Genomic DNA, 15,895 nt, shown 5'->3' with positions numbered 1-15,895 from the left:
TACCAATGCCCTGAATACCTTTATCAGATATGAACACCCCTTTGATTAAAAGAATCAATCCATGTACCCAGAAAGTAACCACATAGTAGTAGTTATTAAGGGTTTTCCCCACAACCTCACAATCATGATCGTCAATTCATGATTAAGTTGTAATGTGAAAACAAGATTCAGAAGCCCTGATCATTCTAGTGAGGAAAATTCTTTTAGCTGAAAGGATCAATCCTACCCCTCAAGCCTATGTACAAAAACAAGAAATGAGGAGATAATCTGTCTAGCATGGGAGATTCCAAGTTTGGGAGCACTTCATAAAGGCATACCATTGCACCTTTACCAGAGGTCAGGAAAATGAAGAGTGGCCAAAGACGAAATTTTATACTCTTTTTTCCATATCCCCACTCCCATTGACAAAGGGGTCATCCCTTAAGTAACCACTTAAAGAAGCCTATTCATTGAATGGGTGTATCTCACTCAAAGTGAGAATGGTATAAGACCTTAGCCTGAAAGGACCAGGATCTCCCATTGCATCCTGGGCTGTCTCCAGCCATCCTGATGAATATCAGGGTACTAGACCCAGATGGTTCAAGAGAAGAAAGTGAGGTTGGTGACCTTGCACAGCCTTCTCTCACCTAAATCAAAGTCAAGTGCAAGTCATGCCATCATCTTGATGTCATGGTCCTCTTCTAGAACAAAGGACACACATGACAACAATAAGCCCCATTGACTACATCACCAGAGTAACTGGACCAGTAACTGACAGTACACCTAGCCCAAACCAAATACACTTAGGATAGATTTAGAGAGACAGTCACCTGAGTACAAACACAGCCTCACAAGGTTACCTACCAGTAGAACCTTGAGTATAATCAATCACCATTTAGGGACTCAACCTTCAAATGCAACTTGAGAAAGTAATGCAAGACAGAATCAAAAGAATATTAAAATCCCATTTATCAGGAGCAAATAAGAAATGGGGTTGTCTGGCCAATACATATAATACCTTTGCAACCTGTGCCTTTGCTTGTCCTTTCATCTCTTTGAATTTTGCTTTTCTCTGGACTCAGGAAAAGGATTTATGGGAAAAGATCATTACCATCATCATCTTCTTTATTGCAAGCACTTGCATAGTCCTATAAGGTTTGCAAAAGTACTTTATGAATATGATCTCATTTTATTTTCACAACAATTCTGGGAGATGTGATGCCCATTTTACAGATGAGAAAATTAGGTCAGACTGAGGTTAAGTGACACGCCCAGAGCTTTCTATCCAGCAAGTGTTTGAGGAAGGATTTGAATTCATCTTCCTGACTTCTATGAAGCATTCTATCCATTATGCCACCAGGCTGCCTTGAAGACAGATAGCAGCACTTTTTGTGAAAGCAAAGGATATGAAGTAGATGCCTATTGACTGAGCAATGAATGGCTAAAGAGATTGGTGACATGTGGATGCAATGGATATTTCTGAGCTTCCAAAAATGACAAATGTGATGAATACAGAAAACCATGAAAAGATCTTTATGAACTGATGCAGAGAGAAGCAAGCCGTACCAAGAAAACAACCCCCACATCAAAAAATAAAAAGGGAATGTAGCAAAATTATAAAAATCAAGCATGACTCAAGCAGAGATAATAAAGTATATCCCCAACCCACCCCTTTGTAAAGTGGGTAGTCCACAGGTATTACACATTGAACTTAGTCGTTTGCAATACATTGATCAGTTATGCTGATTTTGTTTCTGCTTTCAAAAACACTGTGTTATATGGGATGACTTTCTGGGAAGTGGGGGGGACACTAGGGATAACTATAATGAATTTTTAAAAACACAGAAGACATCCATAAAACTTACTTTAAAAACAAAGACATAAAATTTTCTGATATGATTCCAGGATCCTCCATCAATGGAAAACTGATTACCACTCTCCCCTTCATCTAGGGATCATGATCAGGAAATATAAGATAAATGATGACCTATATTGCGGCCTCTGCTTTTTGCTTCCTATTTTCCTTCTGCTAATCTTGTCATCTGAAGAGGAGAGAGAAGAGAGGGGAGGGTATAAAAGATACTAGGACTGGCCATATGGAAAGGTATAAACCTTCCCAGGAAGGTCAGTAAGAAGCTATGGTGTCATGAAAAGAGATGCTAATTCTGGAACAGAGGACCAGAAGCCTTGATAAGAAAAGACCACTAGCTTTTGTGAGTTTTAGTGGCCTGTTGAACTGAAAAGGTGATTTCTCTTCTATTCCATAATTCTGCAATGAGGAATGAATACCTTTCCTCCCTATTTCTTTCCCACAAGGTTCAACTGATTGTGGCTGGGATAGTCCCCAAACACACTCAGAAAGGTTTAGAAAGGCCACAGAAGGCTCTGCATGAGCATTGGGTTTTTTTTTTCATTTCCTATCTATGTAGCTCAAACATGAGAGATCACATGCTGAGTCTCTGAATTTATAAATATAAATGAGAATTGAACTTAGACATAGAGCTCACGATCTGAGCACAGATAGATGATTCAATACTTTAATATTCTAAGCAATATTCCATTTCATACCCTAGATTAATTTTAGGCCTGGCCAACAAGAAGTTAATTCAAGCTGCTTAACACCTTCTCAGAGCTGCAACATGGTGGGGGCGGGGTAAGGGAAGGAGAGCAAAGTATCTTACATGAAGAAAGTTACTCATAAGACCACTGGCTTAACGTCTCAAATAGAGCATCACCTGGTAGGCAACTCAGACTCTGCACTTTCTACCTAGATAATAACTAATAAATGACATGTTTTTCCATAACCTTAAGGAAAGAAGCACTCAATCCAAGGGCCTAAGATATATGTATGGTTTATGCTGTTGTTTGGGGGAAGGGAGGATGGAGCAGTGTCCTAGGTTTCACATATCAATTTTTCAAAGAATTAAAATGAGAGAATGTGCAACACATTAACATTATGGTAAAACTTATTTAATCATTCTTCCATGATTCAGAAAGACACTTGCAGGTGCTGTAGTATCTCAGACTTGTCAATTTCTCAGTAGGACCTAGAGATGTAGAAGGTGGAGAATAGGCTGATTCTGCATTCTCTATAAGACCTTAAAAAGTTGCTTTTAAAATAAACCCCTAATACAGAGCCTCACACAGTAGATACTTATATATACTTCCCAGGTGATATCTGTTGGTTTGTCATTGATCTCTTTCTCATAAGTGGAAGGTACAAAATTGGAGGGGGTAGGATTAGAATCCTACCACATAAACTTTATAATTCCAGAGAAATGGAAATTTACTGTATCAATTAAAAAATGGATCAAAATATATTTGTCAAGTTATATAATCTCTTTGGGAAGTCCTTGCTGTATGTGTGCCTGGAGATAGGAATGCCTAGTATATATGACTAATACTGACTGATTAAAATTAATGTGCCTTTTTGGACCAGATTTGTGATATCCCTGACATAGGGAATTCCTAAAGAGGAAACTCCTCTGCCAATGCTGATCAGCATCTACTCTGAAATTTGCAGCCACTGAAGAGTTAAGTGGCTTGCCCAAGGTCACCCAGCTAGTATCGATCAGAGGCAGGACTTGAATCCAGTTTTTCCTGGCCCCAAGACCAAGTTTCTATCACCACAGCATTTTGCCTCTCTTTATTAATTAAAAATATTTCTTTTGATCTCAAAACTACACCAAGAAATGCAATATTGATTACATTCTGCAGACACTTTTCAGTTTAAACTGAATTGCTTGATTTTAACTGCATTTTAGAGAGCAGACAGTGGAAAACTGAATGCATAAAAATCAATAAAAATACAGATAACTCTTACTAAATTCCATTTTTCCCCTAAATTGCTACATTGAGGATTTTTTTTTTAATTCTAAAGTGGTGAATACTCAAATTATTCTTGCCATCTGAAAGTAAAGTGTCTGAAACATTTTCTGATTCTTCCTAGGATTTATTTAGTTCCTAGCCTCAAATAAATTTTTTTCTTATAAATCTGTTCAGTAGAGCATTGTTCCATATACATCACGCATTCCTTCATAATTCACATTCACTACAGCCTAACAAACAGTAAGTATTATTAGTTAATGAGGGCAAGGTATATACAAAGGACAAGAATTCCTATGGATTTAAATTTCTCTTTGGTTCTCTCTACTGACCCTAAAAAAATGGCAAGAGAAATATTCTATATTAATCTAGTCTCTTTTACTCAAAGGATCCATGCATACACAAAGCATATGAATCAACACATACAAATCTGATTCCACAAAGACTGCACATTAAATATTCTTCATTAACAATAAATATGCCTTGTAGGAGTTATCTGTATGTGCACATTCTGATGAATAATACTGGTGGGATGTGTATGGGGGGAGGAGTGGGAAAGTTAGTAATAAATGAACAAGCCTATGTAAGATGACTTACAATTACAGTTCTTGACAGTACATCAAAGTAAATGACAATAGAATTTACATACTAAATTTTTTTTAAAAACTTCCCTAAGTTGCTAAATGATAAATGTTTTAAAAAGGTAGAACCAATTCTCTCTTCCTTTCACCAGAATCAAGCTTTCTTGAGAGCAGTCTTACAAAAATCATAAAATCTAAGATTTGGAAAAGAATTCACTAATAGGACATCTAGTTCAGCACAGAGCAGTCCAAGTATTTCCTCTCATCATCCTCTAGTAGACCCCTAAATAGCTATCTAGTCTTATTTCAAGAACATGGCCAGAGGTCTAAAGACCTTGTCAAATGCTTTCTTCATATGTGAGTAAACTATGTACTACCAGTTTAGAAGAAAAGGAAATGAATGAAGGTGATCCCGAATAACCTGTTTTAGAAGAAAACATGACCTTTGTGATCACTGCATCCCTTTTAGACGTTCAAGAACCACATAGTTAATATATTCTAGAATTCTGCCAGGAATTTGAGTTAAGCTTGCTGGCTTATGGTTTTTAGCCTTCATTCAATTCATTTTTTGGAAAATCTGGACATCTTTTGCCCTTCTGTAGTCTTTCAACACCTCTCTGATTCTCATCAATTTTACAAAGAAATCTGACAGTCAAAATCAATGTTGCAAAATTATAAAGAACAAATTTCGTTTCAGAGAAAGAAAGATGAGAAGACGTTCCACTCCAGTTCCTCACAAGGAGGGGTGGAGAGGTGTCCAAAGTGTGGAAGACTGTATTGGGGTTTTTGTTTGTTTGTTTTAGTATATTGATCAATTTCACTGAATTGTTTGTTTCTGCTTTAAAAAAAATCTTTGCCGGCTCTTGGGATGGGGAAATAGGGACAAAGGAAAATCCAGGCAACATAAAAGCAAAAGATGTCAATTTTTAAAAAGTCTTCATCTTTAAAGATGACTAATTGTAGCTAAGCAATCAGATTTAACACTTATGAAAAGTAGCTCATCTAAGTCCTGTCACTTAAACTAGGTGCTCTCTATATCCCTATTTATCCTGGATTTCAATATCCTATTAGCCATTCCTCATGTGATTTTAATTTCTTAATGTTCAAAGTTGTTTCACTCACCTACTCCTTTTATCTATCTTTAAGATAATTTACCCTTCCAGAGAGATATTCAAATTATGAGTCAATCAATTGGGCGTTTATTATATGCCTACTATGTGTCAGCCAACATACGAGATAGTAGGAATACAAAAACAAAAGAGAAAACTGAATCATTCATTGTAGAGCTTACTCTAGCCAGTGGAGCTAAGGTATACATATACAGGCATACACAAATTAGATACAGGGTAATTTGGGGAGGATCGTGTTAGCTGCAGAGAGGAGATGGCAATGTGAAGCTTAAAATAAGTCCTAAATTATTTAGGGACTCTAAGAGATGTCAGAGAGGAGAAAGTATATTCTAGGCATGGGAGACAACTGGTACAAAAGTAGAGATGCAGGTGATGGAGGGCTGTAGCTGAGAAGCAGTCAGATAGATTTCATTTCACTGTGTCTCAAATTTGCCTCTCCGAAAAACATTTCCTAAACTCTTCATCAGTTTTCTTTTAGCGTCCAAATGTTCAAATGTACATTGCTTCTGCTTCTTTGTCCACTGTTTTTCACCATGCTTCCCTACTTGGATTTGGTCACCTAAATCTGAATAGACAATGTCACTCCACCTGTCCCCACATCTGGTCTACCCTGTTTCTTTTGAATAAGGAGCCACATGCCTCATGTCCCCAAATCTCAGTGATACTGCATGAGTCTGTCACACCCATATTTTAATCTGTGAACCAAGAAATCCAGATCGAGTTCTCAGAGACCATGTTGTCAATAGGTCATTCGCTTCCCACTTGTCGCTTTCTCTTTTGCCCTGGCCATGATAAAAATATCACCAGCGCATCAAGAGATGATCATACTCTCACCCAAGACTTTATCATCCTTAGCACAGCTTTTCTAGAGTAATTCTAGCAGTAGTATTTGTACCCACACAATCAACAAAAAATATTTCATAGTCATCCATCGTAGGAGTTCTCACAGCCCGGAAACATGACTTAGAAAGCCTAAAGGTATTTCTATTACTAATTCCAGGCATATACTACTTCAGGACAGCACTACTCATCTCTTCCTTCTCTGATACTTACTATATGATTGCTTGTCTAATGATGCCTATGACTCTCTATCATGAATTCTTGGAGGAGAGGTAACAGTTTCTATATCAAAGGATCTCAATCCTTCTTCTTCAGGAAGTGTTCCAGGCTCCTTTTATTTCTTATGTGTCACATTCTTTTAGCCTCCAACCTCCTGCCACAGATTACTGGTTCCTTTTTCCTCTTTAGATATATTTTCCTTTTTTCTTTTATAATTCATCTATTCATTCAATAAACATTAATTAAACACCCACTGTGTGCCTGGCACTGTGAAGTCTTTCTCCCATTTTTTATCTTTTTTTTACCTTCTTGATAATCCTGAGACAAACTTATCTTTTCCCACAAGGGAGAGAATGGCCCATATTCTGAGCATAGGTAACTGTGACTTCAGTGGCCTGTGGTCCAAGGAGACTCAGCAAGGAATTCCAGGGCTACAAGGATCAAGATTCCATACCAAAATGGGTTATGTTTTCTACCGTGCTCTTCCCTCATCATGAAGTTTCTCTAGAAAAATCCCTAAAGTAAAGTTTAGATACGGCTCTTGACTTAAGGCTCCCCCAAAACATAGGCAACAAGGCCCCTTCTAAAAAGGTATTCAAGATATGAGTATCAAGTATAGAATAACTTTATTTCCTTCACAGAAAATGCTTAAGGTACAAAAAGACTCACAGACACACACAAAACATCTCTAATAGCCTCTTTGTAGTCATTAATACTTCTTCTTGTAAGAGAAAGATAATTTTGTGGAACGAAACAAATTTCACATTTGCCTTGGACCTGCACTCTATAAGTAATCCACAGCGTCCAAATCTCCTGACAAGTCCCACCATGATTATGGGATGATCATGCTGGTGGTCATGTTCTCCTGCAAGAAACATATTGTTAAGGAAATCTCTTCCTACTGGACAGGTAGCCCCTGACTTTGGACCTCTTGAACCGAAAAGGGAACTGCCATAATAGAAGCATCCATTTCTTAGGACTTTGAATTGCTGATCTGTGATCACAGAAATACCACTAGAGATTTGAGGAAACTACCAAGGAAAAGTGATGCCATGAAAGGTGCCCTATTCCAGCAAAGCAGTTTCTCAATCATGATTAGAGTTGGCATTTTACCCAAGATACTACAAAATCTTCCTGTTCTTCCTATTTGCTAGAATTAAGATTTTCTTCCTTCCTAATGGCTCCTGAGGTCATCTTCCTGAAGGGCTGCTATAGCAAACCCCACAGGAGGGTCTTTGACTACAGAATGGTCCATTTTCTTCTTCTCCCCTAGTTGTTAGAAGTTCAGAGGCCACATACATTTTTTTCCCCTTCCCCTTCCCACTTCCTTCTCCAGAGCACCACAAACTTTCTCTATTAAATGGAATCGCAATAATTTTTTCACAGTACCCTAGGACAAAAGAAATACCTAAAAGTGCCACTTATCAAAGAGATAAAAATGGAGGGGATATCACAGTGCATGGTTTGAATACTGTGGCCCTCTGTTGTCTAACTCTTGTTTCTTTTTCTTCTTCAGCTGCTGTCCTCTTTCAGGTTGTCCGGCCATGGCCAGAAAGGAAGACTCAGTCCTCAACTCCTACAGTCTATGTGGAAGCCCAGACCAATCCAATGTCTAAAGGGTATTCAGTTAGCTTTGAAATAGTAAAAACCAGACAAGCATAACCTGCATTATAACCAGCATGTCCTGGCAACTGCCTGGAGATGAAAGGAATCCCTTAACCAGTCAATGTTAATGCAATCTATTCCTACGATAGGAAAAAAAAGATATTCCAGTCCAAATTCTGAATCTTTACAGCCCACAAAGTTAAGTCTAGGTGACTATAAATTTGCCCAACCCCAAGATGCTCACTGCTGAGTTCCTGGAGCAGAGGTTTTCACTGTAGGCAGTGAGATGGCTGAACTCCTTTGTGCACTTTGTAGGACATCTAAATGATACCCTCGTGAGCAAAAGGAGAGGCAATATTCACATAACATTTAACCTAACATGATGCTGTTTTCTAACTTGCCTCAGGGTTTGCTACATTTTTTCCCACAATAAATACATATTGCATTTGTTAATTTAAATGTGGAGGGGGGGAAGGTTTTCAATTTTAATACAACTCAAAACGTTGTCGTCTCTCACCTTTTCCCGCTCTTTCATGTAAGGATCATCTGGACGATATCCTGGGGCATTTACCACGGTTCCCATTTTCCTCAGAAAATTTTTTGTGAATTGATCACAGTTATAAATCTTGAACACTCGAGAATAAAAGACAACGTCTTTGTTGATATTGAAATCATGTATTGTATAAAACTCATCTTCTTTAGGGGGTGGGAGTGGAATCCGATGACGTCGGATAAAAGTTCCTGTAAGATGAAATGAAAGTAAATCTTTTTAATGATTGGGATAGCTTACACTTATATGGTGCTTTACGATCAGCAAAGCATTTTTTCCATAGAGCACCTCACTTAATCCTCACAAAATCTGATAGGTACTACAGATATGATTATCCTGATTTTACAGAAGAGGAAAATGAAGTTCAGAGAATTAGGTGATCTGTCCATGGTTGTAGCTGGCAAGTGTCACAGATAGACTCAGACCCAAGCCTTCTAAACTTTAAATCCAACATTAGTTATTCCATGCCACTCTTTCTCTTTTTATTAAAAAGGTACAAATTCACTGTCCAGAGTTTAAACAAAGTAGGACCTCACAGAGTCCTGTTAGACCTTTGAGTTGTTAGATTCCAACCTAAAAACCTTGTTTAACTAGTAAAGAAGAGGAGGTGAGAAATGCACCTTTAGCTAGTATGAGGAGGAGGAAGATGCATCTCTGTTTTTCTGCTGCACAAGAGTGCAGGGTTCTATATTGAAAGAATTCTTAAAATGTTATGGGGCAAAGAAGACAGGGAGAAAAAACAAGGAAACTGGAATGACAGCTTTAGAAATAATAAAAATAGGAAAATAAAGGGACCCAACTGTGTAATCACCTGGCTGACTTAAGAAACATTTTTGACCATTTTCTACTGATCCCCCAGACCAATATAGGTTGACCATAGACATATCTAGGGCAGCAGGTGGTGCAGGAGATAGAGTGTCAGGCCTGCAGTCAGGAAGACTCATTTCCCTGAGTTCAAATGTGGTCTCAGATAGTTACTAGCTGTGTGACCCTGGGCAAATCATTGAACTCTGCTTGCTTGAGTTTCTTCATCTGTCAAATGAGCTGGAGAAAGAAATGGCAAACCTCTCCTGTATCTCTGCCAAGCAAACCCTAAAAGAGGTCATGAAGAGTCAAAAACAATTGAATAACAACATAGATATATCTATTTATGCCAACTCACTCTGTACGTGCACTAAATCAGATTTTTGAGCAAATGGAAGAGTTACTGGTTACCATGAATATTTACTGAGAGGATGATGGTTCCATTTTAAGGAGTGGCATATGTGTAAGTCTGTGAGTTTATGTGTGATATAAGAAGGATAATATCAAAAACATCATAATTTTTAAGTAGTAGAAGCAAAATATTCAGATAAAGAACTCACAAATAATTGAAATTAAGGAAGGTCTAATACTCACCTGAAATTACTAGGCTCATTACTAGCAAAACTGAATGACATAGCTGCAAATATCAGCCTATGCTATAGGGTATCATAAGATATGAATAATATTATATGACCAGATATATTTAGATCCATTTCCATAATTTTGTTATTGTTGGGATTGTCATAATTTATAATACTTATATCTCATCCTGAAGCTAAATTGTAACTACTATGATAACCTAATAATAGAAATACATCTTTAAATAATTTTCCTTTCTTTTTCATAACCATTGCTCCAGATTTCCTGTGCACAAGGACATTTATCTGATAGAAAGGTGTCTCTTTACTGGACAACTGTCCTTCAAACAGCCATTTACTATAACAAATAAAATGTGTTTATAGTAGATCTGATCACTAAACACAACACTGACTTTATTTGCTCTGACAAAGCCAACAAGTGGTTCTCAGCTCATACTGCATATAAGCAATGAAAAGGTAGCTAAGAAAGGCTTCTCCTAACCATATCAGTAATAACAGTGGACCTAATTCTTCACAGCCACTAAGTTATCTTTAGGAGCATCTTTACTTTAATACAATAGTTGATGTCAGGAATTATGGAGCTCCTAGACTGATTTTCGTCTATTTTCATTTGATGGCTCTTTGTTTTCTATTGTTTGAGGAGTAGGGGGGTAGAAATTTAGAGACCTGGACAGGAAGGGGTGAGAGAGATGTGGCAGAGGAAATACTTCTGGAATCTCAGGGTAATTTTGTAAACCAAGATAGAATGCTGCTATGTGAAAGATGACATGGCAATCATTACTATATGGATTATCACCAGCATTTGTTTCCCTTGCACAGGCCCAGCTCAAGTTCATTGCTTCCATGGGCATTTGGTAAAAACAAACAAACAAAACCCAGGATTCATAGCATTAATTTAAATACTATGTGAACCAAAGATTTTTTTCTAAATTGAAGAAGATGACAAGCCTTATTCTGTCAAGGTTAGTCTCAGTGATGTTCTTTCTCCTCCTTTTGAAACTAGGACAGACTGCTTCCCCTGGTCATCAGCATGAAGGCTTGACCTGCTCCATTTTGGGGGCCTGTTCTCCCTTCCTTAGGCAGCATGGTTCCTCCCTCAACTCCTTCCCAGGGGTTTACCACATTGGGCCTGGACTTAATCCAGTCACTCACTCAGCTTTCGTCCTACTATAACTCAGACCTCCCAAACTCAAGCAATATTCCAGCTTTGACCTCCCTGGGAGTATGGATTATAGAGGTCCACCATCACGTGATCTGAGGTTTTTTTTCTTCTAAGGAAAGATAATTTTAGGCTTCTTTGGAGTTTCCTGTCATGCTCTCATAATTGAGTCCCACTTTGAAAACCATCCCACTGTTCTCCCTCATTCAATCTTAGAGATAGTGGATAGAGTGCTACACCTGGAGTCAGGAATACCTGAGTTCAAATCTGTCCTCAGGCACTTACTAGCTCTGTGACCCTGGGCAAGTCACTTATCCTCTGTTTGCCTCAGTTTCCTCAACTGTAAAATGGGGATAATAACAACACCTACTTTACAAGGTTGCTGTGAGGACTAAAAGTGATATCTTCAAAGTGCTTAGCACAGTTTCAGGTATATAGTAGGTCTGATATAAAATGCTTATTCCCTTCCCCTTCTCTCCGTGGGCTTTGTTATATTTCCTACTTAGAACCAACATGACAATTTATTGCTGATAAAAGAATCCCCTGTTTACTTATTTTATATATTGATTGCCTCATCTTATAGACCTACTACTCACACAAGGCTAAAACTATAACTGGTTAATTATGAAAACCCATCCCATTAAAAAAAATTAAAATGAAGAGCCAAAGAATGATTACTAACTGGTTTATATACCCTTTGACCCGTCAGTTACTATGGTATATATTAGAGAACTGACAATAGTGTCTTTCTTAAAACCACAAAGAAAGTCATAGGTCAAGTTGGGCATAAAATCTGGGCTACAATGGATCACCAAACATTTCTTCCCTAACTAAGAGAGATGTTTCTGTTTGTTGCTGTTGCTCTAACTAAAATAATTTTCCTCTTTTTCTCTGGTAACATGTTTTTAAATTACTTGGTTGTAATGTTTTTAAATTACTTGGTACATTACATTGAAATAATAAAGTCATAAAATTAGAACTATCCTGGGATATTTAAAATGTACATAAAAGATGTAATTTCAGTGCAAAAAATGTACTTCTATTAGCCCTCAATTCATGGTACTGAAATGTGCAAATTATTTAATCGTTCAAGATTAGTATTTAAAACAAATTGCATATTTAACCATTTAGAAAGAGATGGGCACTTCAGGTGTTTTCAGGAACCATTTTTACTACTAGTAAAAAGGAAACCACATATTTTGACAGTTTCAGAAATATACATAATGAGGTGTCTCCAGAATTTTTACCTATTTTCAACTGGTATTATGCTATAAAAATTCAGATAACAAAGATACTGCTTTCTGTGTGCTATGTACTATGAATAGAGATGAGCTACATGTATTCCTCTATTAGAAATAACTTCTATTCAAGCTTCCAGCCAAACATTCTCTCCCATATCCCCGGTGAACATATTGTTTGGGTCAAGAAAGAGCAAACAGACAGAATGCAAAAGATGAATGAAGTAGGTTAGAAGATCCTGCAGCCACTATCCAAATGAGGCTGAGGTAGCAGCAAGAGCTAGCTATTCAGAAAGGTACCTTGTACTATGTCCAATGGCATACATCTGGAGAAGACACGTCTGATAAGCCTGCTGCTTTACTACCTATCACCACTGCCTGTGTAGGTATATCTCATCATTTACTTAAAATATATCCAATCCAATCCACAATGCATTTAATAAATATCTGCCACACACTTCTAGATCCATAAAACATCAAACAAAAAAAAGAGTTCCCAGGTCAAGGAGAAAATATTGCAAGCAGCTAGAAAGAAACAATTCAAGTATCATGGAAAAACAATCAGGATAACACAAGATCTAGCAGCTTCTACATTAAGGGATCAAAGGGCGTGGAATATGGTATTCCAGAAGTCAAAGGAACTAAGACTAAAACTAAGAATCACCTACCTAGCAAAACTGAGTATAATACTTCAGGGTAAAAAAATGGTCTTTCAATGAAATAGAGGACTTTCAAGCATTCTTGATGAAAAGACCAGAGCTGAAAAGAAATTTGACTTTCAAACACAAGAATCAGGAGAAGCATGAAAAGGTAAACAGGAAAGAGAAATCATACAGGACTTACTAGAACTGTTTACATTCCTACATGGAAAGACAATATTTGTAACTCTTGAAACTTTTTTCAGTATCTGGGTAGTTGGTGGGATTACACATACTCACACACATACACACACACACACACACACACACACACACACACAGATCACAGGGTGAGTCGAACAAGATGGGATCATATCTTTAAAAAATGAAATTAAAGAATGAAAGGGAAATATATTGGGAGGAGAAAAGGAGAAATGGAATGGGCAAATTATCTCATAAAAGAGGTAAGTAAAAGACTTTTCAGTGGAGGGAAAAAGCGAGGAGGTGAGAGAAAAAACATGAAGCTTACTCTCATCACATTCGACTAAAGGAAGGAATAAAATGCACACTCATTTTGGTATGAAAATCTATATTACAATACAGGAAAGTGGGGGAGAAGGGGAGAAGCAGGGTGGGAGGATGATGGAAGGAAGGGTAATGGGAGAAGGGAGCAATTAGAAGTCAACATTCTTGGGGAGGGACAGGGTCAAAAGAGAGAGCAGAAGAAATGGGAGGCAGGATAGGATGGAGGGAAATATAATTAGTCTTACACAACACTAGTATTATAGAAGTCATTTGCAAAACTACACAAATATGGCCTATATTGAATTGCTTGCCTTCCCAGTGGAGATGGGTGGGGAGGGAGGAAAAGAAGTTGGAACTCAAAGTTTTAGGAACAACTGTTGAGTATTGTTCTTACATACAACTAGAAAATGAGAAATGCAGGTAATGGGGTACAGAAATTTATCTTGCCCTACAGGACAAAAGAGAAGACGGGGATAAGGGAAGGGAGGAATATTAGATGAGAACTCAGATTGGTAATAGGGGTAATTAGAATGCTTGGTGTTTTGGAGTGGGGAAGGGGAGAAAATTTGGAACTCAAAATTTTGTGGAAATGAATGTTGAAAACTTAAATAAATAAATAAAATTTACATTTCAATTTTCTTTTGCTATTCTGAACTTGACAAAGATAAATTCTTCCATCTATGACAAAAAATAGAAAAAAGACATTATTTGAAACCACAAATCTCTATTACATACAGTTCAACTTTTTAAGTATATAATAAATTTAACATGAGAATTTCAAAGCTAGACTGCTTATATATTGGCTCACTGGAAATTTTCTTCTCTTATCATTTGTGTATTTCCGTTCAAAATGCTACAATAACTATTTTCTTTCTTAAGTTTTTGGCTTTTTTTTTGTTTGTTTTGTTTTGTTTCACAATACTCTTGCTACCCCTTCCTTCCTATAAATCCATCAGGGAGAGAGAGGGAAGAAATGCCTTTTGTAGTAAATAATCCAAGTCAAGCAAAATAAACTCATGAATTGGTCACATTATGTCCCATTCTACATCTTTATTCCAAAATCTCTGGAGGTGAGTAGCACGCTTCATCATTGGTCCTCTAAAGTTATGGTTGGTCTCTACATTGATAATAGTTCTTATATCTTTCAAATTAGTTTATCTTTACAATATTACTGTCATTGTACAAATTGTTTTCCCATCCTGAATCAATGCCTGTATTGACAATTTAAATGGAAGGATATTTTCCCTTTCATTAATAGGCCCATGTGACCTGCTTAAATCACCTGGAAACCTAAGTCACATGTGGTGGGAGGAGCTTGCTGAACAGGTGGAACAGAAAGGGTGGAGCAGAACTGGAAAGAAATGAATGAGAGCAGTCAGGCAGAGGAGAGAGGACACAGGCAGGCATGGCATGGCAAGGCTCAGACTCATGAGTGTTCGTCTGCTTGTGAGATGACCCTGGCAGAGGCAGGGAGGCTTCAGAATGGCTTTGTCCTTGAGCAGGGAGGAGACAAGATGGTAGAGTAGAAAGATACACAGACACTGAGCTCTTACCCCACAGCCCATAAAATACCTGTAAAGAAGAACTCTCAACAAATTCTAGAGCAGCAGAAGCCACAGAACAACAGTGTGGAGGAGATTTCTGTTCCAAAGAGACCTGAAAAACTCACAGGAAAGGTCTATCACACACCAGATGCAGAGCAGAGACCAGCCCTGCCTTGGTCATGCAGCACCAAGAGGAGCAGATCTGAGCAGGCTTCAGGGACAGAATCTCCAGCTGCAGCACAGGTCCCTCAACCCACAGGCGCCAAAGGTCAGTGAGAGGGTCTTTTCAGCTGGCCGAGAAGACAGCAGGGTATCCCCATGACTCAGGCCCCCTCGGGAGGCAGCAGCAGAGGCAGCAGCAGCAGGCAGGGGCTCCCAAAGCAGGTAGGAGCTCAGATCTATTGTTGAAGGTCTCCTGGTAAACCCCTGAGGGAACTGAACTCTGTGTGGTGGCCCTGCCCCCACATGAGCAGCTGATCTTAATCTCACACTGAATAGCAACCCTGCCCCCACCTAAAACCCTGAGGCTTGGAGATGCTCTTTTGAATCTTAGCCCCCAAGCACTGGCTGGGCTGAACTGGAGGTGAGATGGGTGTGGAGAGGAAACTCAGAAGTCAAGAAAAAGCTGGGAAAATGTCCAAAAGAGGGGGGAAAAAAAT

General features: G+C 38.2%; 1 protein-coding gene across 1 annotated transcript in view; it reads right to left on the bottom strand.

Moving 5' to 3' along the window:
* Positions 1 to 15,895, bottom strand: part of EFHC2 (EF-hand domain containing 2) — a 241,234-nt gene that overhangs the window by 124,146 nt on the left and 101,193 nt on the right. Inside the window, exon 4 of the mRNA XM_072615117.1 lies at positions 8,697 to 8,920. Within this exon, the coding sequence (XP_072471218.1) occupies positions 8,697 to 8,920 (224 nt within the window). The remainder of the gene's footprint in view (positions 1 to 8,696; positions 8,921 to 15,895) is intronic.

Source organism: Notamacropus eugenii, chromosome 5, assembly GCF_028372415.1.
Source record: "Notamacropus eugenii isolate mMacEug1 chromosome 5, mMacEug1.pri_v2, whole genome shotgun sequence".
Taxonomy (NCBI): domain Eukaryota; kingdom Metazoa; phylum Chordata; class Mammalia; order Diprotodontia; family Macropodidae; genus Notamacropus; species Notamacropus eugenii.
This window is presented reverse-complemented; position numbering and strand designations above follow the sequence as displayed.